The sequence below is a fragment of the Onychomys torridus genome, chromosome 9 (genome assembly GCF_903995425.1).
Source record: "Onychomys torridus chromosome 9, mOncTor1.1, whole genome shotgun sequence".
NCBI classification, from domain to species: domain Eukaryota; kingdom Metazoa; phylum Chordata; class Mammalia; order Rodentia; family Cricetidae; genus Onychomys; species Onychomys torridus.
In genome coordinates this window covers 40,812,128-40,836,558 of record NC_050451.1, presented here as the reverse complement: position 1 = coordinate 40,836,558, position 24,431 = coordinate 40,812,128, and the positions used below count along the sequence as shown (strand labels likewise).

General features: G+C 47.7%; 1 protein-coding gene across 1 annotated transcript in view; it reads left to right on the top strand.

Moving 5' to 3' along the window:
• The window catches only part of Tep1 (telomerase associated protein 1), a 65,994-nt gene that overhangs the window by 7,628 nt on the left and 33,935 nt on the right, over window positions 1-24,431 (top strand). Inside the window, 19 exon segments of the mRNA XM_036199024.1 lie at window positions 188-349; window positions 656-733; window positions 1,892-2,016; window positions 2,193-2,350; window positions 5,837-5,946; window positions 6,705-6,795; window positions 6,998-7,184; window positions 9,015-9,183; window positions 9,619-9,777; window positions 10,635-10,712; window positions 12,353-12,483; window positions 12,974-13,033; window positions 15,351-15,509; window positions 16,367-16,543; window positions 16,787-16,907; window positions 17,757-17,881; window positions 18,096-18,209; window positions 18,302-18,419; window positions 18,552-18,746. Coding sequence (XP_036054917.1) covers window positions 188-349; window positions 656-733; window positions 1,892-2,016; window positions 2,193-2,350; window positions 5,837-5,946; window positions 6,705-6,795; window positions 6,998-7,184; window positions 9,015-9,183; window positions 9,619-9,777; window positions 10,635-10,712; window positions 12,353-12,483; window positions 12,974-13,033; window positions 15,351-15,509; window positions 16,367-16,543; window positions 16,787-16,907; window positions 17,757-17,881; window positions 18,096-18,209; window positions 18,302-18,419; window positions 18,552-18,746 — 2,517 coding nt within the window.

The following is a 24,431-nucleotide window of genomic DNA, read 5'->3' as shown; positions in this document are numbered from 1 at the left end:
GACAGTGAGCTCAGAGAAGATGGCTGACTGGCCTTGTTCACGGAAATGTAGGAAATTGTTCCCTCTTCTCGTTTGTGTGTAACTCTAGGGTTCTGGTGTGTGTGTGTGTGTGTGTGTGTGTGTGTGTGTGTGTGTTAGGGGTGGGAGGTCGGGTCTCTCTTCTGCTGATCTCTTCTTTCCTCCACAGAGCCTGGCAGAAGGAGATGAGAAGAAGTTGGTGCCCCTGCCTGCCTGCCTCCGTGCTGCCATGACTGACAAATTTGCCCAGTTTGATGAGTACCAGCTAGCTAAGTACAATCCACGGAAACACCGAGCCAAGAAATGTCCTCGCCAGCCACCCCGCCCCCAAGTCAGTCTTTGCCTCAGCCCTGGGCCTGCGTTCACAGCGCCTTTTCTCTGGGAAGGGAGGGATAGAGGAACATGGTGAGCTTTGGGGAGCCAACACAAAAGTATCTGATATGTTCGTACATCAGAAAGCAAAGGAGCCAGAGAGGTCCAGATGACCCGCGTGGAGCTCGGGGCGAGAGAGAACAGGGTCACCCTCTGTGAACTCGCCTCCTGATTGGCAGAGATAGTCTTTCAGGGCTACTGGAATGGGAATCTCCAGGGGCAACTTCTGTTTCCCTGTTTGAAAACATTTCTCCTGTCACCGTAGAAAACAGAACCACCATTTTCAGAGCGAGGGAGATGCTTTCCCAAGAGCCTTTGGCCCCTTAAAAACGAACAGATTATGGTGAGTCACTTGCTTGGGGGTTGTCTGTATGCGTGCACAATGCCTTCTGATTTAGAAATTAATTTAAAAATTTCTAAAATTCATTTTAAGATTATTAATTTTTTATTTTTATATTTAGAAAGTAATTTTTAAAACTTCCAGTAGCCAGTGTGGTAGACACTTGTCTTTACCTGGACATTCTCAGTTGTGATTATATGGTTTGGTTTGGAGGATAAAGAGAAGGGTCTTTTTAAAATCTCTTGTTCTTGGTGTTATGCCTTGTTGACAGATGACATACCCAGTTGGATAAATGAATTTTAAAATGTTATAAAAGTGTCTCTACACTCCATATAAAGTTTTTTTAAAAAACTATTTATTTGTTTATGGGTACCTGTGTTTTGTCTGCATGTACATGTGTCTGGGTACCACATATATGCCTAGTGCTCTTAGAGGCCAGAAGAAGAGGGCCTCTAAGATCCCTCATGTGGATGCTGGGAACTGAACCCGGGTCCTCTGGAAGAGCAGCCGGTGTTCTTAACCACTGAGCCATCCCTCCAGCCCCTCATAGGGCATTTTCAAAACAAACGGATGCTGCCCCTATTTTAGGCTCATGATACAATTAAGAGTTGCCTTCTTTTTCCTTGTCTGAGAGAATAAGGAAATATTCTCTGTTTGTTTTTTTTGTTTTTTTTTTGTTTTTTTTAATAAGCTAATCACCCCATAGTCACCCCTGATGGTTCGATCTTACATAAATGAAACACAGGGGCTCCCAGAAGCTGTTGTCTTTTTTCCCCGCTTTGCTATCTTTTGGAACCCAAAGAGCTACTAACTTCTATTTCCGTTTCTGTTTCCAGCCCGTAGTCCGTGCTGCGCGTGCTGCCTTGCATGCTTGGGACCTGTTGTGTAGTTCTTTTGCCTTGGCCTTCCTGTTGCTGGGGCTGTAGGAGTGTTGTTGCTGCCGTGTGTAGCGGCAGCTGTGTCCTTGGGCTGCAGGTTTTCCCTTGCTGTTGCTATCCTTGGTCCAAATCGGCTTTAGAGAATGAAATTGCCTCCATGGTATATGATCGCTTTATGCTTTACTTCCTGATATGGTATGGCAGGCTTATTTATGGTTTTATTTCTGATACCCCATGATCATGGATGAAACAAACCCTGGGGTGCTCGGGGCTGTTTCCACAGTTTGAAGCAGCTTACAATGCGGTGCCAGAGAAAAGAAGTCCGCCAAGGTTCACTCTGAAGAAGTTGGTAGCGCAACTGCACATCCATGAGCCTGCCCAGCACGTCCGGGCCCTGCTGGGCTACAGGTGAGACCCTGGATTTCAGACACATTCCCTTGCCGTGATCATCCCGGTTCACCCTCGGCTCTACCTGGCAGTTCTCAGCGCCCGCAGTGAGAGTTTCGGCAGACCACAGTGTGAGCCGAACTTTGGCTCATTTCTACCTTGGTTTGAAATGATAGGTGCTTTCTTCCCTCTCCTAGGTACCCAGCCACCCTAGAGCTCTTTTCTCGGAGTCGCCTCCCGGGGCCGTGGGATTCTAGCAGAGCCGGGCAGCGGATGAAGCTCCAAAGGCCAGAGACCTGGGAGCGGGAGCTGAGCTCGCGGGGGAACAAAGCTTCTGTCTGGGAGGAACTCATAGGTAGGTGGCCTTGACCACCATATTCCTTTCCGGTCTTCTCCGTTCATGTGTTGAAGATTTCTGCAAAACGGTGCAGTTGTTTTGCAATTTAATTTACATAACGAAAAATGATGGGAATTTTGAGGTTTGTTCACTCTGTGGACAGTGGAACTTGCTTTAAGTAGTGTTGATGTCTTAGGCTGATCATTAAGTCTTCAGAAACATAGGGCAAAAAAGTGGTACCTCCAAAAAAAAAAAAAAAGTGGTACCTCTTCCCTGTTTGTACCTGTTTCAACATATCTGTAATTTACTCCAAATGAGTTAGGATTAGATCATGAGATGTTAGAACTTCTCTAAAAATTCATGCAGGAAGGACCTGGAAATTTTAAATTACCTCTTTTCTTTCTCCCTTTGTTGAATATTTTTTACTTTGAAAGGCTCTGTCATGCTTTCTTTTTTTTTAAGGGTTTATTTTATTGTGTGTAATGTGCATGTGAGTGCAGGTGCCCTCAGAGACTAGAATCTGGCATCAGATACCCTAGAGTTGAGTCATAGGCCCCCCTGTAGATGTTAGGAGTCAAACTTAGTTCCTCTGCAAGAGCTGCCCTTACTATTGACTGCTGACTCACTCTCTTCAGCCCATTTTGAGGGCCTGGAAGATGGCTTAGTGGTTAAGAACATGTGTTCCTCTTCAAGAGGGGCTGAGTTTGATTCCCAGCACCCACATGGTGGCTCACAACCATCTGTAATTTCAGTCCTAAAGGATCTCATACTCTCTTCTGGCCTCCACAGGACCAGGCATGCCTGTGGTTCACAGACATACATGCAGGCAGAACACCCATACACATAAAATAAATGAATGATTTTAAGAAGAAAAAGAAAGGCTCCATTCTCTGTTTTATACACATTTCCCTTTGCTTCCTCTCTTGTCTTTGGAAATTTCTCTTTGTTGAAATGTATGTAACTTTAGACCTTAATGGAAATTTTGTAGACATGTAATTTTGGAACTTGAAAAGCCCAAATGTCCTTTGCTGGCAATTATATACTATACCCAGGGCAGCCTGAATTATTATTATTCTCTCTGTGGGTGTCTCTAGTGATGTGTGTATCAGAATTACCTGGGAATTAAATGCCCACCCCCATCTGACAGCCTTGTCACCAATTCACAAGTTAAGATATAATGATGAAGGGACTTGGATGTGGTTAGGTGTGGTGATGCACACTTATAGTGCTTGGGAAGCCAAGGCAGGAGGTTGGCTAATTTGCGATCAGCCTGGAGACCCTGTCTCAAGTAAACAGCACAAACAAATAACCAAGAAGGATTTGGCGTTGGGCTGAGTCTATATGCATGACTTTACTTCCTCCTTTTGGCTGAGAATCACTAACCCTGAAAATTTAAATTGTGACATTTACCTTGTTTGAGACTAATATCCATAGACTAAATCCTCTATGGTTAATTTCTTTTTTCAAATTTTTATTTTTATTTATTTATATTTTGGTTTTTTTTTTTCGAGACAGGGTTTCTCTGTGTAGCTTTGCGCCTTTCCTGGAACTCACTTTGTAGACCAGGCTGGCCTCGAACTCAGAGATCCACCTGCCTCTGCCTCCTGAGCTCTAGGATTACAGGTGTGCGCTGCCGCCACCACCACCCGGCTTCAAATTTTTATTTTATTTATATTTTATATGTATAGATAGAGGTCTTAGTCAGTGCTCTACTGCTGTGAAGAGACATCATGGCCAAGGCAACTCTTATAAAAGGAAGTGTTTAATTGGGGACTTGCTTAAAGTTTTAGAGGTTTAGTCCATTATCATGGAGGAGCATGGCGGCATGCATAGCTGGAGCAGTAGTTGAGAGGTATATTCTGATCTTCAGGCAGAGAGAGGGAGGGAGGGAGGAGGAGGAGGAAAGGAGGGGGGGGAGAGAGAGAGAGAGAGAGAGAGAAAGAAAGAAAGAAATAGGACCTGGCGTGGGCTTTTGAAAACTTCAAGGCCACACCTCCTGATCCTTACAATCCTTTCAAACAGCATTTAAAGATTTGAGTCTGTGGGGGCTGTACTTATTCAAACCATCACCATCACAGTGGATATTTTGCTTGCATGTATGTCTGTGAACCACATTTGTGCTTGGTGCCTGAAAATGCCAGAAGACATTGGATCTCCTTGGACTGGAGTTACAGATGGTAGTGAGCCATTGTGGGTACTGGGAATCGAACCCAGGTCCTCTGGAAGAGCAACCAGTGCTAACGGCTAAGCCATCTCTCCAGCTCTACTTTTTTATTTTGCGATAGAGTTTCTTTATATTGTCAAGGCGGTCATAGTCTCTGTGTGTGTGTGTGTGTGTGTGTGTGTGTGTCCCCGCTGAGATTGGAGGCATGCACCTAGCCCTAAAGGCACTTATTTTCTCTCTCTTCTTCTCCCCTCCCCTCCCTTTTTGAGAATGTCTACCTGTATAATCGAGGCTCATCTCAAGCTGGAAATCTTTATTCTTCAGGCTCCCCAGAGCTGAGATTTTGTCTCTATGTGTAGTCACCTAGAACGGTCACCAAAGACAGAACATTGGTTGAGCTGGATATGATGCTCATACCTATAATCCCACTGACTTAGGTCCATAACCAAACAGCTGTTTTCTTTTTTTTTTCATTTTTTGAAATTTTTGAAATTAAAATATAATTACAGGGTTTCCCCTTTCCCCTTTCCTTGCTCCAACTTTTTCCATGTACTGAGCCGTTGCTGTCTCTCAAATTCACGGCCCTTATTTCTTTGTTATATTCCTAAATATAGAAACACAACCTGCTCTGTCTGTATAAAGTAACCTGTGTGTACGCGATTTCCTCTGTAGAGGACCTGAGTTCAGTTCGAAGACCCACATCAGGTGGCTTACAGCCACCTGTAACTCCAGCTCCGAGGGATACTATATCCTCTTCTGGCCTCTGTGTGCGAGCAATTGGTATACACTCCCTATACATGTACATGAATAAAAATAATTTTTAAAAGAAAAGAAATGGCGCACACCTTCAATCCCAGAACTCAGGAGGCCGAGGCAGGTGAATCTCTGAGTTTGAGGCCAGCCTGGGCCATAGCGAGAGTTCCAGAACAGCCAGGACTACACAAGGAGACTTGGTTTTGAAAAAAAAGAAAAGAAAGAAAAAGAAAAAGAAATTACACTATCTATTTGCTTGGGGGCACTGTGTGAAAGGTCAGCTTGCAGAAGTTAGTTCTCACTTCCATCAAGTGGATGGAAAAAGAGGAATGCATTCTACCGTTCGAATCACAACAGATAATGACGTAAGTTGTTATTGAAACACCTATCCCATAAGTAGGGTTATATAAATTTTACTCTCCAGTTCGGGCCGATCCTTGTGTTGTATTCTTGGGTCTCTAGAACATTTTGAGTAGAACATATTGCAATCTCCCATTTGAGCTTCTGTGAGGCTCTGCCTTTCCTGCTGTGGGCTGCAACTTTGTGCCTGTTACTCACTCACTTTGTCCTGTCCCCCATGTCTGAAGACAATGGAAAACTCCCCTTCATGGCCATGCTCCGGAACCTGTGTAACCTGCTGCGGACTGGGATCAGTGCCCGCCACCATGAACTTGTTCTTCAGAGACTCCAGCATGAGGTGGGTGTGATTAGTGGGGCGTATGTGTGTGGCTTAGCAACTGGATGCTGGTCAAGAGATGCTGCATCCCTGGTGGCCAGCTTTTCCGCATGGCTGAGAACGGTCATGGCTAACGGCTGGTTTCTGTGTGAGATGTAAGAGGTGGGGAAACACGGATATCCTGGGAAGGACAAGTCTTGGGGGTCAGTCTTTCAGAAATTACAATAGAGAGTAGTAACTTTCCCGTTTACTTTGTAAACTCAAAAACATACAGAAAGATCCTCATCTATAAATTAACTCACTTCAGGAGCAGTGTTGTATAAAAAAGTGGGGCTCTGGGGCTGGCTAGGTAGCTGGAAGAGGGTGCGAACACCAGCTGCTCTTCCAGAGGACCTGAATTTGATTCCCAGCACCAACATGGCTGCTCACAACCATCTGTAACTCCATTTTGAGGGGTTCTGGTGCCCTCTCCATGCCTCTGTAGGTACTGGGCATATATACATGTGCTGCATATACATACCATTAGGCAAAACACCCATACACATAAAACATTTTTTTAATTAAAAAAATAGAAAGAAATGGGGCTCCTGTTAATCCTCTTTTTAACCTCTTTTCATACCTTTCTTTCCTTTCCGCCTCTGTTTCTTCTTGAAATCTATTGTTCTCTCTTTACCGTCCTCCAGGCCTGGTGGAGTTAATGCTTCATTTCCCTGGTCCTCTAGGCCCCATGACCCTCTTCTGTCCTGGTCCTCCGCTCACAATTCTTCCTTGTTTTTCAGAAATCTGTGATTCACAGTCGGCAGTTTCCCTTCAGATTCCTTAATGCTCATGATTCTATCGATAAACTTGAGGCTCAACTCAGAAAAAACGGTAATTCTTTCTCTTCAGCTTCCTGTTTGCCTCTCGAGTATAAATGAGACAAAGCTCAGATGTTTCCAGCCTCTTGCTTTGCAGACTTAGGGTGTGGTGGAGCCACTGTCCAGACCACTGCCAGCCAGCCCTAAGGATAGGGGTTTAGAATATGAAGGTAATAGACATTGCCTGATTTGGATATTCTCCTGTTACCACACAGCATTGCCCTTCCCTTCCAATACAACATTGATGAGGCAGATAATGATCAGAAACTCAAAAAGTATCAAGAGGCCTGCCAACCGGAGGCACCTGTGTACCCTGACACGTCGGCAGCTCCGGGTGGCCATGACTATACCTGTGATATACGAGCAGCTGAAACGGGAGAAGCTAAGGCTGCACAAGGCCAGGTATGTGCTCGCCAGCTGGGAGGAAGGCAGGACAAAGGAGCTCAGGGAGAGGGTGAAGGAGCCATCTGGGAACCAGCATCCGTTACCCTCTAGAGATGTGCTTGTCAATCACTTAATGCCGCACACCTATTTGGTTCTCGTCACTTTTACACCAAAACCCAGTCTTTAGCACTTATATTTAACTTTGTTCTGTGAAAATTATGAAACCCAGACTTCTCTAGCTTCTACTTTGTTGCTTGAGATTATTTTAATTGGTTCCGGTGGTGTCTGTGAATGTGTGTGTGGCATCTCTTGCTGCATGCTGAGTTATAATTGGGTGTGAACCACCTGATGTGGGCTGTGGGGAGTCAGGGGCTTGAACTTGGGTCCTCTGCAAGAGCAGTAGACACTCTTTATCACTGAGCCATCTCTCTAGCCGGAGACAGAGTCTCTTGCTGTAGCCTAGGCTGGCCTTGAATCCAGCTGTTCTCAAATGTGAGATCCTCCTGCCGCAGACTCCTCAGTACTGACATTACAGTTGTGTGCCAGCATGCTCAGCCTAAACTCCTTAGTTTAATTGATGGTATTCATTGATGATTTTTGCCTTAGCCAGATTGTATTATTGGCAATTGGAGAATGAGTTTTCTGTCATTCTGTTGTATTTATTAGCTGGAAATCTAAAAAGTGATTCCCCTCATCTGCTATATCCATTGGGAGGTGGAGGCCTGAGGATCAGCAGTGTGAAGGCAGCCTGGTCTATGTGAGACCTTATCTCAAAAATAAAGCCCCTATGGCTAGAGCGATGGATGGTGAAATGGTTAAGAACAATGGATGCAAATCCTACCCCCTCAGAGCTCAGGGAACCCCGCAGAAAAGGAAGCAGAAAGAGTGTAAGAGCCAGAGAGGATGGAGGACACCAAGAAAACAAGGTCTTCTGCAGAGGCTGAGGCAGCGTGCACAGGGCCTGCACGGTTCTGCACCAGATCCTCTGTGTGTATATTATGGCTTCAAGTTTAGTGTTTTTGTGGGGTTCCGGAGTATGCGGATGAGTGGGTCTCTGATTCTTGCACCTTTTCTTAGGCTCTATTCCTTCTGTTGGTTTGTCTTGTCCAACTTTGATGTGATAGTTTTTGCTTTCTCTTATATTTTATTTTATTATGTATTATTATTATCTCTTAGAAGCCTGTCCTTTAATAGACAAAACGGGAGTGGATCTGGATGGGACAGGAGGTGGAGAGGACATGGAAAGAGTGGAGGGAGGGGAAACCATAATCAGGACATATTATGGGAAAAAATAATCTATTTTTAATAAAAGGAAAACAACAACAACGAAATCAAAACTATAAATAAAAATTTTAAAGAAAACACTGGATGCTTTTCCGACAATCTGGGTTCTAATCCCACCCGCCGGGTGGTAGCTCACAGCTGTCTTTAACTCCATTCTCAGGGGATCCAACACCATCTTCTGGCCTCTGCAGGCTTTGCACATGGGTGGTGCACAGATGTACATGTAGGCAAAAACACTCTTCCACACACAATAACAGAATGGTATTGAAAAATGAACATCTCCTCAACAGACTTGTAGCAGTCAAGCCCTGCCTCTTGAAGCAAGTGCAGATGAGCATGGCAGGCAGTTTCTTTGGGCACTGGCTCTGAGTCCCTGTGGAGAAAAGGAAAGCCTCTATGGCAGCCCAGCTGGGGAGGGTGGAGGGGCAGGGGAGGCAGAGCTGGAGGAGGGGGAGAGAGGATGGGAGTGGCACATTTTTGTCTTTCCAGCTGCTTCAGAGTTGCAGAGCTTCTGAGGCCCTCCCCCGGCCCGCCCCGCCATGTCTGTGTCTTTTCTTGCTGCAGACAGTGGAACTGTGATGCTGAGTTACTGGAGAGGTATCGCCAGGCCCTGGAAAAGGCTGTCAACCTCTCTGCGAAGCACAACCTGCCCCCCATGCCAGGCCGGACCCTCTTGGCCTACCTCACAGATGCAAACGCCAACAGGCTCTGTCCGAAGAGTCACTCACAAGGGGTAAAGGAATAGAAAAACCTCTTCCAAGGGGCTGGCAGGGTGTAGGTAGGGTCTCGAGAGGATTTCGTTTCTCTCTGGTTCTCTGAGAGCCACACAAGGTGAAAGAAGTGGTGTGGATTTGCTTCCAAAAGAGTTGTTGTTTCCCTAGGATAATTTTAGTCCGCCTTGCTTATGCATCGTAATACTCCCGTTTCAAGTTTGGCTAGCTAAGAATGATCTCTAAATGTCTGTCACAAGTGTCTCTCGAACCCGCTTTGCTGTGTCGCAGTATTGACTGGGGCAGGGATTCTGACTGCTTCCTGCTCCCCCAAGTCCGTTTTTCCAGATGGCTGCTGACGGTGACCCCTCCAGAGAGACCCACAGCCCTTCTCCCATTGCTGGGTAGGCGAGGGTGGGTTCTAAAGTTTGACTCACGACGGAGCTTTTTTCTGTCAGCCTCCCCTGAACTATGTGCTGCTGTTGATCGGAATGATGGTTGCTCGGGCAGAGCAGGTGACCGTTTTGTTGTGTGGAGGAGGGACTGTGAAGATACCCGTACTTGGGACAGATGAAGGTGTCCTCAAGACTGCCGTCAAACTCCAGGCCCAAGTCCAGGTCAGAAGTGTACCTCCACTACCCCAAAATACAGAAATGACAGGAGCTGGGAGCGTCTCAGGTAGTGCACACCTGCAAACCCAGCACTCAGGAAGCAGAGGCTGGAGAAATGCACGTTTGAGGTCAGCCTGGGATACATAGCTGGGTTTTTTTTTTCTTTCTTTCTTTCTTTTTTTTTTTTTTTTAGAAGCATATATGCTGGGCATGGTGGCACACGCCTTTAATTCCAGCACTTGAGAAGCAGAGGCAGGCAGATCTCTCTCAGTTCAATGCCAGCCTGACCTACATAGTGAGTTCTAGACTAGTCAGTACTACATAGAGAGACCTTGTCTCAGGAAAAAAAAAAAGAAAAGAAAGTAAATAAAAAAGAAGCACAGACATACATAACTTTGAAGATTTCTCAAATAAATCGACACTGCTTTTTTATTAGTTATATTGCCCTTTCATTGCCATAATGAAATGCTGGAGGCAAGCTAACTTTATAAGGGAAGATGTTTATCTTGATCACAGTTCTTGAGGCTCGAGGGCATGGCACTGGCATTGGCTGACTCTGGTGAGGGTCTCACGGCAGGTGGGGTGTGGTAAATACACGTGGAAGAAAAGGGTTACACCCTGAAACAAGCTAGAGAGTGATTTCAGCTTATTTTTGCAGAACCTCAGACTTTCGGAGAGTGTGTTCCTAATAGCTAAGGACATCTCACTTATCAATACCGTGGTCCGTGGTGCACTCTTCTATCTCACAGTAGGATCAGATTTCAACACATGAGCCTGTAGGGGATACCTTCAAACTGCATCCAGGGCAGAGCATCTGTATGTACCTCAGGCACAACCTTCTAACCCAAGTTTCTTTCCATCAGGGGTTGGAAGAAAAGGATGACTGGCCCCTGAATACTTTTGAGAAATACCTGCTGTCCCTGGCAGTCCAAAGGACCCCTGTGAGTCCTACTCAGTTCCTATGAAACGCTCCCTGCTGGCATTTCCTCCACAACCTGTCATTCCTGTGTGTTGTCTCCTGTAGTAGAGGCTGGCCTTCCACACCTTATCCTCCTGCCTCCACCTCCCAAGTGCTGGGGTCCCAGATGTGGCATATGTGTCTAGCTGCTTCTCATTTCTTGACCCTTCAGCGGGACTCTTCATACTTTGCAGTGTTCTTACCAGCTCACTGCTCAGTGTAGTCCCCCAGACAGGGTCGTTGTGCTGGTAAATCTTTAATGATAAATGAAGAAATAAGAGTGTTTTTAATAACGTTGGGTAGTTTCCATAGTGTAAATTGTTTGACAGCCCTCAAGCTGCCTACATGATGTCACTAAATATAGAGCTGGGCAGAAATAACTCAGCAGCTTGTCATTGCATTGTATTTCCACAGCACTGAGGCAATGGAAGGGTGTAATACGATAATTAGAAGGTAGTGCATTTTGACAAAGTATTACCATTGTCTTAACTAGAATAGACATATTGTAGTGTTGAGAGTTGAGGTCAGAGCAAGTGCTTCACCTTGAACTATACCCATAAGTGAAGGCAGAGTTTTCCTGTGACAACAGCTGCTCCCAAATAACCACTCAGAAACTTAACATAAATTATAAATGATTGGCCGATAGCTCAGGCTTATTATTAACTAGCTCTTACAACTTAAATTAACCCCCTTTTTTTTTAGCTGAGGATCGAACCCAGGGCCTTGTGCTTGCTAGGCAAGTGCTCTACCACTGAGCTAAATCCCCAACCCAAATTAACCCATTTTTATTAATCTATGTATGGCCACCTGGCTCATGGCTTTACCTGTCCGCCAGCATGTCTTGCCCCCTCTATATCTCCTGGTGACTCCACTGACTCCACCCTTCTTCCTCCCAGCCTTCTAGGTTTGGCTGTGCCACCTGTACTTCCTGCCTGGCTGCCAGCCAGTCAGCTCTTTATTAACCAATGAGAGTAATATATGTTCACAGTGTACAGAAGGATTATTCCACAGCACATAAGCCCTTTATTTATAGAACTGCATGTTTAAAATGGCCATGTTGACTATGGGCATTTAGAGAATGTACTTAGCTTAGCATGCTCAAGGCCCACAGCAATAAATATAAAATAGCCAAGCTTAAGAACTGACTCACAGCCAGGTGTGGTGGCACCTTTAATCCCAGCAGAGATAGGAGGATCTCTGTGAGTTCAAGACCAGCCAGGTCTACATAGTGAGCTCCAAGACTACATAGAAAGACCTTGCTCAACAAAACAAAACAAAAAATAAAACCACCCAAAAAACAAAAACTGACTCACAAAGTGAGCGATCTTCTTTCGTGGGCTTGGAATAAGCTTCACAACACTGTGCTCCCCTCCCCCCCCCCCCCCCGCAACACACACACACATTTTTTATTTTCTTCCCATCCCTGCTGCCCTTGCTTCTTTGATGGCTACCCTAAGTTGGGGGTGTTGTGGTATCTCTCCTAAGCATTCTTAGGAGCTGCAGTGTCCTTTTGGCTTCAGAATTCGTAACCCTTCCAGTCTTTAGATGCCTTGATGCTCTGAGCTCATCCATGTCTATTCAAGCCCTGTTCCCTGGTCTTAGCCTCCTCCTTTCATCCTACAGGTTGACAGGGTCATCCTGTTTGGCCAACAGATGGATACGAGTTGCTGAATGTAGCCCAAACAGATGATCTGGCAGCATGTGAATCCCAAGTGCCTCTTTGTTGGTGTCTTCCTACAGAAAACACACTACATGTAAGGATGCTGGTCAGGCTTGTCCAGGGTCTGAGGCAGTGATCCCTATTTCCTGTCATCTCCTACCAAAGTCTCACTTGCTTGAAACTTCCTGTCTCTTGCTTTTTTACTTTATTAATTCTACTGAACTTAAGTTTTTGGACCTTCTTTGAAGTCTTTTTTACCCCCTTTGTGCTATTGAAAACTAGACCCAGAGCTTTGCTCCTTCTAGGCAAGCATCCTACCACTGAGCTCTACTCTGGTCACAGAATTCTATTAAGACGAGATTGGGTGCACTCAGGGTGATATGGCTATAGATCACAAACCTATTATGTAGAGACAAAGTGTATAGCTTAAGGTATTGGGAAACAGACTCTAGGTCTATAGCCTGGCTTTGAACTTGCCATCTTCTTGTCTTCATAGGGCAGGTGCTGGGATGGCAGGTGGAATCCGCCACACCTGGCTCCAGGCATTGATTTTGGTGTTTAGTGACTGCTTCTTCTTTTGCCAGATCACCCAATTTGAATCCCTATGATGTGACACTCTCCGGCTGTACTGATGGAATACTGAAGTGAGTATAGAGTGGGCATTTGAGGGGATGGAAGCTCTGTCAGAATGGCCTTAAGAGGTTCTCCATGCCTGTTAGCATGTATTTACTTTTTAAAATAAATAAGATGGTTTATTTTCTGTCCTAGATGTCTAGGCTTATCGGCAACACAGTGTGACAGGGACTCCAGCCTTTTTTTTTTTTTTTTTGGAGACAGGGTTTCTCTGCATAACAGCCCTAACTGTCCTGGAACTCTATTTGTAGGCCAGGCTGGCCTTGAACTCACAGAGATCCACCTGCCTCTGCCTCCCGAGTGCTGGAATTAAAGGCGTGCGCTGCCTGGTACCTTTACTGTCTTAATGCTTGGTCACCCTCCACAGCCTCTACCTCCTGGCTAGAGATAATGCTTCAGCTCTGTCTTAGATACGTCCAAGTTTGTGCAATACTCAATGAGAAAGAGGAAAAGTGGGCTGGAGGTTCGGATCACTGCTTAAGGGTATATACTGCTCTTGCAGAGGACACAGATTTGGTTCCCAGGACCCGTGCCAGGTGGCTCACAGCTGCCTGTAACTCCAGCTCCAGAGGGATCCAACAACTGTCTGCAACTCCAGGAGATTTGATGCCTCTGGCCTCTACAGACACCGCATTTATGCTCATATACCCACAGACATACACACAGACACATAGTTAATTCCTTTTTCTTAGAATAATGAGATTTGGGCGGCTGGAGAGATACTTCAGAGGTTAAGAGCACTAACTGCTCTTCCAGAGGTCCTGAGTTCAATTCCCAGCAACCACATGGTGGCTCACAACCATCTGTAATGAGATCTGGTGCCCTCTCCTGGCGTGCAGTCATACATGCAGGCAGAACACTGTATATGCATAAAAATAAATCTTTAAAAAAATTTAAAAAATGAGATCTTTCCAATCTTCTATTTTATTGCAATTTATTTCATATTTGAATTTTTGTCATTATTACTTTATTTATTTCCTTATATATTTTTAGTTTTTGAAATTAAATTATAATTGCTTCATTTCCCCCTTCTCTTTCCTTTCTCCAACCCTTCCCATGTCCCGCTCCTCTTGCTTCCTCTCCAATTTGTAATCTCCTTTTCTTTCATATTGTTATACACACACACACACACACACACAGATATATGAATACAGCCTGCTCAGTTTGCATGTGTTACTTGTATGTATCTGATTTCGGGGTATGACCACTCGGTATTGGATAACAACGTTAAAGGACTCATCCCTGGGGAACGTGATTTCTGCTACTCTCAGAATTCCTTAGTTGCCTGAAGTTTTTTGTTTGGGGCTGAGATTTGTCTCTTCTGTGTTAGTGGGTCTATCGGTATTGTATTTGTTCTGGTCTTGTTCAGGTAGCCACACAGAGACATGTACATGAACATATAATTGAAACTTAAAAAAAAACTTTTTTTTAGAAAGGAAAGGAAAGCTGAGTGTGGCGGTACACATCTCTATTCCCATCATTTGAGAAGCAGTAACAGGCAAATCTCTTGAGTTTGAGATTAGCTTGGTCTTCACAGTAAGTTCCAGGATAGTCAAGGCTGCATACTGAGACCTGGTCCTCCCCTCAAAAAAATTAAAATAAGAAAGAAAAGGAAAGGAAAAGAGATATAAGAAATGGCATTATTTTTATCTTATGTGTATGAGTGTTTGTCCTGCATGTGTGTATATGTACTATGTATGTGCCCGTGGCCAAGGCCAGGAGAGGTTGTCAAACTCCCTGGAACTAGAGTTACAAACAGATGGGCGCATCCATGTGGACACATGGGTGGTGGGAACCAAACCCGTGTGCTCTGGAAGAGCTGCGAGTGCTGTCTAGTCTTTGTGTTTGTTTCCTCTTTGGATGTCACCCACGCTCTTCAGCTCATACTGGGGGGCCTCAAGCAATTGGGAGCCGATCACCCAAGACGGGGAGAGTCTTACCCTGTACCCTTGGCTCAGCCCCGTTTTCTACTAGGGATCGTGTGCATGTCACCGTGCACTGTGAGTGGGAGGGGCTGGGGCCAGTGGCTTCCTTCATCGTTGGTGTTCTCTAGTCTTGTTCAATTCAAGTGTGCTTTCCCAGCTTACGGTTGTCTTGTATGTTTGGCTAGTCTTGAGATGGGGGTCTCATTATATGGCCCAGGGTGACCTCAAGCTGTGACCCTCCTGGCTGGAGTTGAGAACTGGGGACAGGAGCTACCAGGCCTGCTTTGTGTCTGTCTTCCTAAGGGGTGCCACTGAACTGGGCAGGCCTGTGCTCCCTGTTTCTCTTGGCACACCTTCCTGGTTCTGATTGCTAATGTTCCGTTCTCACTCTGCTTTTTGTTAGGTTCATCGCGGAGCACGGAGCCTCTCGTCTTCTGGATCATGTGGGCCAACTAGATAAAGTCTTCAAGATTCCCCCACTCCCAGGAAAGACACAGGGCCTGGCCCTCCGGCCGCTGGAGGAGGACATCCCAGGCCCCTGGGGTCTTATGTCCCAGCACGGGTCAGTTAAGGTTCCGGGTCTTAGTGAATTGGGATGGTTGCCATCAGAACCTGGAGAAATGCTGTGACTGCTGTTCTGTCCGCTGAGGTGGTTCTCCTGCCTGGAAACTGTCAGATTGTGAACCTATTCCTTGCTTTACTAGAATACAAAACAAACAAAAACAACATTTGAATGCAGCAAACTCCATGACGATATGACCAGGGCTTAGGCAAAAGGTTCAGAGCACAGGCTCTGGCTTTTCACACAGGCTTTGCCAAATGATAGCTTAGATTGGTTGTTTAATTGGCCTTTCTGTGTAGCTTTGCACCTTTCTTGGAACTCACTCTGTAGCCCAGGCGGGCCTCAAACTCACAGAGATCCACCTGCCTCTGCCTCCCGAGTGCTGGGATTACAGGCGTGCGCCACCACCGCCTGGCGGTTGTTTATTTTTCTTTCTTTCTTTCTATTTATTTATTTATTTGCCAGAGCTGAGGATCGAACCCAGGGCCTTGCGCTTGCTAGGCAAGCGCTCTACCACTGAGCTAAATCCCCAACCCCTTAATTTCTGAAAGGTATAGTTAAGGTTAAAATTTGCCTGGAAGTATCGTATTGATCAAATAGTAACTTCGTAATAATGATTTTCTGAAGAGGCACGTAAATGAAATGGCAAGTACGGTTGAAAGTTCAGGATTTTGCAGTTGGTCCCACAGCTAGGCTATCTATTCTCTGGAGGCCTGGAAGGCACCCATCTGCTGTCTGTTGTCTAGGGTTTATGTCAAGTGCAGAAGGCCGAATTATGCTTATGGCCAAATTATGCTTATGGCCGTGGACTTGAGAACTGACCCCTAGGCTGAGCCCAACCCTCCCCTTCCCGCCAGGTGGCGCAACGTCCGGCTTTTCATTTCGTCCACGTTTCGGGACATGCATGGGGAACGAGACTTGCTGATGAGGTCCGTTCTACCAGCACTGCAGGCTCGAGTGTTCCCCCACCGCATCAGTCTCCATGCTATTGACCTGCGCTGGGGTATCACCGAGGAAGAGACCCGTAGGAACAGGTACAGGGCCACAGCGAAGAGGGGCTGGGTCAGGGATGAGAGGATGGAGTGGTGCAGTCAGGGTTGGGACTACAAGAATGAATGAGGATCAGGGCGGGGCTTTGCCTCTTAGATACCAACAGGACCATTCCATCTTCACGTGGCCCCAGTAGGAGTCAGGGACCCCTCTCCTCTGTATTTTTGCCTGGATTACTTAGAACTGCCCCCCGTGACTCCTTTCTGTCCCCATAATCGTGCCTACAGACAACTGGAAGTGTGCCTTGGGGAGGTGGAGAACTCACAGCTGTTTCTTGGGATTCTGGGCTCCCGCTATGGCTATGTTCCCCCCAGCTATGACCTGCCTGACCATCCTCACTTCCACTGGGTAAGACAGACAAGGTTGGAGGGGCTGGTGGGGAAACAGGAGAGGGAAAAGCCAGCTTGACAGGAACGCTGGAGTGGATGCACCCCAGGTCCTTGAGGCTTGACGTGGAACACAGGCAGAAGACTCTACAAAACCGTGGCCCAGAGGGTTGAGGGTTCTCAGGGGGTCTGCTTGGCTTTGGCCATCAGGCAGATCTGGTATTGCCCTCCCTTTGTACATTTGTAGGTTGTGTGGCTTCTTGGAAACAGAGTGGTCTAAATTAGCCTCAGTTTCAACACATATTAGATAGAAACAACATCTACATTTCAAGGTCAGTATTAGAAAGAATTTTATTTAGCTGGGTGTTGTTATGGATACCCGAGATTGGGTAGGAGGGTCAGGAGTTCCAGGCCATCCTGGACAACGAAGTGACATTATCTCGGAATATAATGAAAAAGGTCAGGGAAGCTGGACATGGTGGCTCACACCTTTAATTCCAGCACCGGGGAGTCAGAGGCAGAAGAATCTATATGAGTTTGAGGCCAGCCTTGTTTACATAACAAGTTCCAGTCCATCCAGAGCTACATAGTGAGACCCTGCCCCCCCCCCCACACACACACGGTCTGGGAATACAGCTTAGTGGTAGAGTACTTGCCTACCATATGTAAGGTTCTGAATTCAGTCTCCAACAGTGAGGGGAAAATGTATTTTAAAATACTCAGTACATGTCAATCATTCTGGTAACTGTTAGCTGGTAACTACATTTTACTGCCTGTGTCTGGGGTAAGGGTGATCTCGGGCATGTGAAGGTGTCCAGGAATGGATTGACACTTGGGATTGACCCTGCCCATGTCTTCCTTCTCCGTGTAGGCCCAGCAGTACCCCTCAGGGCGTTCTGTGACAGAAATGGAGGTGATGCAGTTCCTGAATCGTAGCCAACGCTTGCAGCCCTCTGCTCAGGCTCTCATCTACCTCCGAGACCCTGCTTTCCTCAGGTACCTTCTGTTACTACCCGGTCAGATTTTCCTCCACGGAAAGCCAGACAGGTTCAGTCCTCAGCCCCCAGCATCCAGTGCTGAAAGAGAAACAGGCCTCAGAGAGCAAGTCTTTGCCACCCCAGGTCAGATCTCAAGCTCAGTGCAAAGTCTGAGGGAGCCAGAGGCTAGTCTCTGCATCTGGCCTCACCTCTGGGGTGTCTTTGGTGGTCAGCTCTGTGCCGGATGCCTGGAAACCTGACTTTATTTCTGAGTCAGAAGAGACTGCGCATCGGGTCTCAGAACTGAAGAGATACCTGCACAAACAGAAAGAAGTTACCTGTCGCAGGTGAGCTGCGGGAAGTGGGGGCACCTGTCCGGGTGAGGTGTGGTGAGGGGAGCCAGGCCTGCTCTGACTGCCTATGTTTGCTTTACCTACAGGTACACCTGTGAATGGGGAGGTGTAGCAGCTGGCCGGCCCTATACTGGGGGCTTGGAGGAGTTTGGACAGTTGGTTCTCCAGGATGTGTGGAGCATGATCCAGAAGCTTTACCTGCAGGTTAGCAGGAGTGCTGACAGCTGGGGAGCAAGCTTGGTAATCCTGGGTGGGAAGCAAGTTGGTGGGGGGTGGGTCTTAGGCCCGGAGGTGCTGAGGAACATGGAAACATAACCAGTGCCCTGTGACCCTCAGCCTGGGGACCAGTTGGAGCAGCCCGCATCCATCTTGGATGATGATTTGATCCAGGCCAGCTTCCAGCAGCTGAAGAACCCACCGAGCCCTGCCCGGCCACGCCTTCTTCAGGATACAGTGCAGCAGCTGATGCTGCCCCGTGGGAGACTGAGCCTAGTGACTGGGCAGGCAGGACAGGGAAAGACTGCCTTCCTGGTATGAGTCTCTGGCAGGAGGAAGGGCTTGGGAGCTGAGGAGGTGGGGCGGGGAGGTTATGCACGTACTAAAATGTAAACATGGTTTTGTTCCACCCCATGCAGGCATCCCTTGTGTCAGCGCTGGGGGCCGTCAGCCAGCCCCAGGTGCCCCCCCTTAGTTTTCTTCCACTTTTCAGCAGCCCGCCCCGACCAGTGTCTTGCCCTCAACCTTCTCAGACGCCTCTGTACCTATCTGCATCGAAAATTGCAAGAGCCGAGTGCCCTCCCCGGCACGTATAGGTGGGTACCCCCAGGACTAGCCAGCTCTGTGGCCCACCCTGCTTCTCCACCTCTGACCCCGACCTCTTCACACCCAGAGGCCTGGTGTGGGAACTGCAGCAGAGGCTGCTCCCCAAATCCGCTCAGTCACTGAAACCTGGCCAGACCTTGATCTTTATTATCGACGGGGCGGATAAGTTGGTGGATCAGAATGGACGGCTGACTTCAGACTGGATCCCCAAGTCCCTTCCCCGGGTAAGTGCGAGGCCAGGCTGAGAAGGGAGAGAGGTTGGAGAGGAGGGTGCCGTGGAGTTGTAGGGAGAGGGACCTCGCTAATGCTGTTCTATCCGCCCCCCCACTGCGCCCCTACAACCTTTCGGTTTCTTTGTGCAAATGTCACAGCGAGTACACCTGGTGCTGAGTGTGTCTAGTGACTCAGGCCTGGGAGAGACCCTTCAGCAAAGTCAGGGTGCTTCCGTGGTGGCCTTGGGGCCTTTGATCCCGTCTTCGAGGGCTCAGCTTGTGAGAGACGAGTTAGCATTGTATGGGAAACGGCTGGAGGAGTCACCTTTCAACAACCAGGTTGGACCCAGACCAGGGCTGGTGGGGATGTAGGGTGAATCTGGAGCCATGAGGGTACAGCTGCTGAAGCCACTAGCTGCCTCCCTTTCTCCAGACCTCCCTGCCAGGGGAAATTGTTATTGTTAGATAACTCTGATTTCTCATAAGACTACCTAGACTTTTCCATGGTGAACAGTCTCCCTGGGAAGGGTGAGTAGAATTATGGCTAAGATGAGCTAGGCTGACCCGTGAAAGTATTCCTGACAGGATCTGGCTGGGAAGCCGGAGAGGGGTTGTATTATGAGATGATGTCATGTGCCCATCCCTTAATTAAACCCTCAGAGGAGGAGCCGCTTGGTGCTGTAGCAGAGGCAAGCTATGGTAGACAGGCTTCCCTAGTCCCGGTGCTGAATCCTCCAACTCTTACCAGATGCGGCTGCTGCTGGTAAAGCAGGGTTCAGGCCTGCCACTGTACCTGCACCTCGTCACTGACTACCTGAGGCTCTTCACACTCTATGAACAGGTTGGTTGTTCCTTATCCACAAAGTGCTAACCCATTTCCCATTCCTGTTAGCCTTCTTGGGCTGCATGCCTCATGCCTGTCTGTCTTAATTGCTTTTCTGATGTTACGATAAAATACCCCGACACAGGCAGTTTAGGAAGGAGGCGTTTATTTGGCTTACAGTCCGAGTTCGTAGTCCATTGTCGCAGGGTTGTTATCGTGGCAGGAGCTTGGGGCAGCTGGTCACAGTGCACCTGCAGTCAAAAAGCAAAGAGCTGTAAATCTTTGTTCTCAGCACGTTTTTTTGCTTTTTAACACAGTGCAGGATATCAGCCAAGGGAATGGTGCCACCCACAGTAGGTAGGTAGGTCTTTCCACCTCAAGGTCTGAGGACATGGCCAGACTGAAGCCTGATTCTTGGCTAAAACAATCACACAAACAGGCCCTATCCGGTTCCTGATAAAGTCCTTGTTGCTCTTTGGAACTTCTGGTGTCACTTTCATTTTCTTTTGCTGTGATGAAACACTGGCAAAGGCGGCTTAAGCGTGTGAGGATTTCTTCTGGCTCACAGTTCATGGGTAGAGTCCATCATGGCGGGGAAGCCAAGAGGAGCTTGCGTCAGGAAGCCGAGAAGGATGAATGCGTGCTGCTGCTCAGCTTCCTTACTTTAAAAAAAAAAAAAAAATCATTAGATTTATTCATTTTATTTACGTGTGAGTGTCTGACCTGCATGTGTACTCTGTGTATGCTCGGTGCCTGCAGAGGTCAGAAGAGGGCATCGGATCCTCTGGAACTGGAGTTACAGATGGTTGTGAACCATCATGGGGGTCTGGGAATTAAACCCCAAGTCCTCTGCCAGAGCAACAAGTGCTCTTTACTGCTGAGCCATCCCCCCCACCCCTCACCCCCCTCAGCTTCTTTTCTAGTCCAAAATTCATCCAGGGATGGACGCCACCCACAGCGAGTAGGTCTTCCCACCCCAATTAATGCAGTCCAGGCTGCTCCCCGCAGTTGTGTCTAGAGGCTCATCTTTCAGGTGGTTCTGGACTCCGCCAAGTTGAAAATCAACACTAAACATCATCTCTCATCTTTTGCTGTCAATGGTCACCCGTTCCCTGTCTTTGCCTGACTCCTACTTTTCTCTCAACTGTTTTTCTCTCTCTCTTTTTTTCTTTTCTTTCTTTTTTTCTTTTTTTTTTTTTTCCAGAGCTGAGGACAGAACCCAGGGTCTTGCACTTGCTAAGCAAGTGCTCTACCACTGAGCTACATCCCCAGCCCCTCAACTGTTTTTCTTTACCTTTTCATTCCCCCCACCCCACCCCCGCCATACTTCTGGCCACTCCGTCCCCTCTCGGTGACCAGAGTCACCGCTCTGCCTCCCCCATGGACAAAGCCTGGCCTTCTTTTCCTCCCAGGTGTCTGAGCGACTGCGAACCCTGGCCTGCCTCCCTCCCACTGCTGCTGCAGCACGTCCTGAGCACCTTGGAGCAAGAGCATGGCCACGATGTCCTTCCTCGAGCTCTGGCTGCCCTTGAGGTCCACGCGCAGCGGGTCAGTGGTTTGGCGAAGGATGGGCAGCAGAGGGCTTCAGCTATTGGGTAACCTTAGTTCGGGTGGGATCTTAGCCAGAGGTGCTGGGGGTGGGGTGGGGATGGGGGGGAGTGTCATGTGTAATGGAGATGGTTTCCCTGTGTGGTTTGGGTTGCCAGAGAGTTTATGGTTTCAGGTCTGACTGTGGACCAGCTGCATGCCGTGCTGAGCACATGGCTGATTTTGCCCAAGGAGACGAAGAGCTGGGAAGCAGCAGTGGCTGTTGGTCACAGTAGAAACCCCTACCCCTTGGGTCCATTTGCCTACCTTGTCCAGAGTCTACGAAGGTAATGCTGCCCCAGCTGAGCTCCCAGCAGCCTCACTGCCCCCCCAGTTAGGACATCATGTGCTTCTTTCCTTCCTCCCGCCCTTTCTTTGGTAGAGCCCCAACACTTGCCTCCCAGGCCCTGAATGCCACTGGTCCGGTTGCCACCCTGCAGTGGGGATGCCAGCCAGCACTCGGCTGTGCCAGCGTATTCACTGACTGGCTCTGTTTCTCCTTCCTTACTCTTCTCCCCTCTCCGCTCGAGGACAGTTTACTAGGGAGGGCCCTGTGGAGCGGCCCTGGTGCCCGTCTCTGGGCCTCTCTGCCGGGCCTCTTGAGGACAGGCAGCTAAACGGCGCTATGGGAAAAGGCAAGGGCGGAGAAGACTGCACACATCCTCCTTGGCAGGTTGATTGGCAGCCCGAATCAGCAATGGGGCAGGAGAGTGGGGTCTAGATCCGGAGGTCACGACCGGACCCTGGCCCACTGGGCAGATGACTGCTGCAGCCGAAGACCTTGGAGATGCTACAGGAATAAGCCCTTTCTTCCTTCTCAATGTCTCTTCTTGCAGCTCACCTCTGGAAGACGTGTGATCCCGATGCCTCAGGCACCTTCCGAAGTTGCCCTCCTGAGGCTCTCAAAGATTTGCCTTTCCACCTGGTTAGTCCTTGTACCTCATAGATGCATTAATCCACGCACCTGCTTAGGCCATTCTCAGATTCCTCTCCCCTTCTCACTATCCACTGGTGACATTAAACCTCCTTACAGGACTCTCTACCTTCTTTGAGTTTCCTGCTCCCCCTCCCTTGTCTCAGGTCCTGGTGTAAGTCCTGGATGCATAGGGCACGCTCTAGGACTAGCTGGATTCCCCCTCACCAGCCTCCTTCACATCCTAATGAATCCAATATGCTCTCCTCAGTCCAGAGCGGGGAACCATGATTCTCCTTTGCAAAATTTCTCACCAACCTCCATGTGGTAGCTGCCTATTCTGGAAATGGGCCTAGTCTCTGACCTCTTGGAGGCCATGTGCTCTATGGTGAGATGTCACTGGATTTTTCTTCTGAGATATGGGATACCCTGCTCAAGGGTAGGTGTTTAAAAAACACAGCCAGGCCGGGTGGTGGTGGCGCACGCCTGTAATCCCAGCACTCCGGACGCAGAGGCAGGAAGATCTGTGAGTTCAAGGCCAGCCTGGTCTCCAAAGTGAGATCCAGGAAAGGTGCAAAGCTACACAGAGAAACCCTGTCTCGAACAAACAAACAAACAAAAAACACAGCCAAATTTCCATCCCAACTTGAAAATGCCACAGGTGTGGGCAAATGGTTCTTAGTGGAGCCTTTTGCTTAGATCTCTTCGGTAGAATTTCTCAGTTTCTACTGAACAGGAAGGTTTCTAGGAAGTTTGTTAAAACTGCAGATTCTCAGGTCACAAGATTGCACTTCCCTAGGTCTGCAGTTAGACCCAGACCGTGAGTAGGTGTTTCTGATGTGAAGTTCAGAGGGTCATACTTTGAGACTTAGAATTTTAAATACCCCATGTAATTTTACTTGGTGCTGAGGTTAATGGTGTCTAGGCTGGCTTCCTAATGATATCTGTGCTTCTTTCTAACCCCCACTCCTGTGTGTGTGTGTGTGTGTGTGTGTGTGTGTGTGTGTGTGTGTGTGTGTGTGTGTATGTGTGTGCTGTGTGTGTGTGTGTATGTGTGTGTATATGTGTACTTGTGTGTGTGTGCTTGTGTATGTGTATGTGTGTGTGTGTATGTATGTGTGCTTGTGTATGTATGGTGTGTGTTTGTGTATGTGTGTGTATGTGTTTGTGTGTGTGTATGTGTGTGTGTGCTTGTGTGTGTATGTGTATGTGCTTGTGTGTGTGTGTGTGTGTATATGTGCTTGTGTGTATATATGTGTGTATGTGTTTGTTTGTGTATGTGTGTGTATGTGTGCTTGTGTGTGTATGTGTGAATGTGTGCTTGTGTGTATGTGCTTGTATGTGTATGTGTGTGTGTATGTGTGTGTATGTGCTTGTGTGTGTATGTGTGTGTATGTGCTTGTGTATGTGTGTGTGTATGTGCTTGTGTGTATGTGTGTGTGTATGTGCTTGTGTGTGTATGTGTGTGTATGTGTGCTTGTGTGTGTATGTGCTTGTGTATGTATGTGTGTGTGTATGTGTGCTTGTGTGTGTGTATGTGTATGTATGTGCTTGTGTGTGTATGTGTGCTTGTGTGTGTAGTGTATGTGCTTGTGTGTGTGTATGTGCTTGTGTGTGTATGTGTGCTTGTGTGTGTGTTTGTGTATGTGTGTGTATGTGTGTGTGTGTGTGTGTGCTTGTGTGTGTGTATGTGTGTATGTGAATACTGCACAGTCACCTATCGAGGCTAGCATTGCTGTTGGTTGTCTGTTTCTCTCAGCCTTATTCCATTGAGGTGGGGTCTCACTGAATCTGGAGCCCACTGTTTTTTGGTTGGGCTGATGGCCAAGAAGATCCGGTGGTTCTCCTGTCTTCCCTAC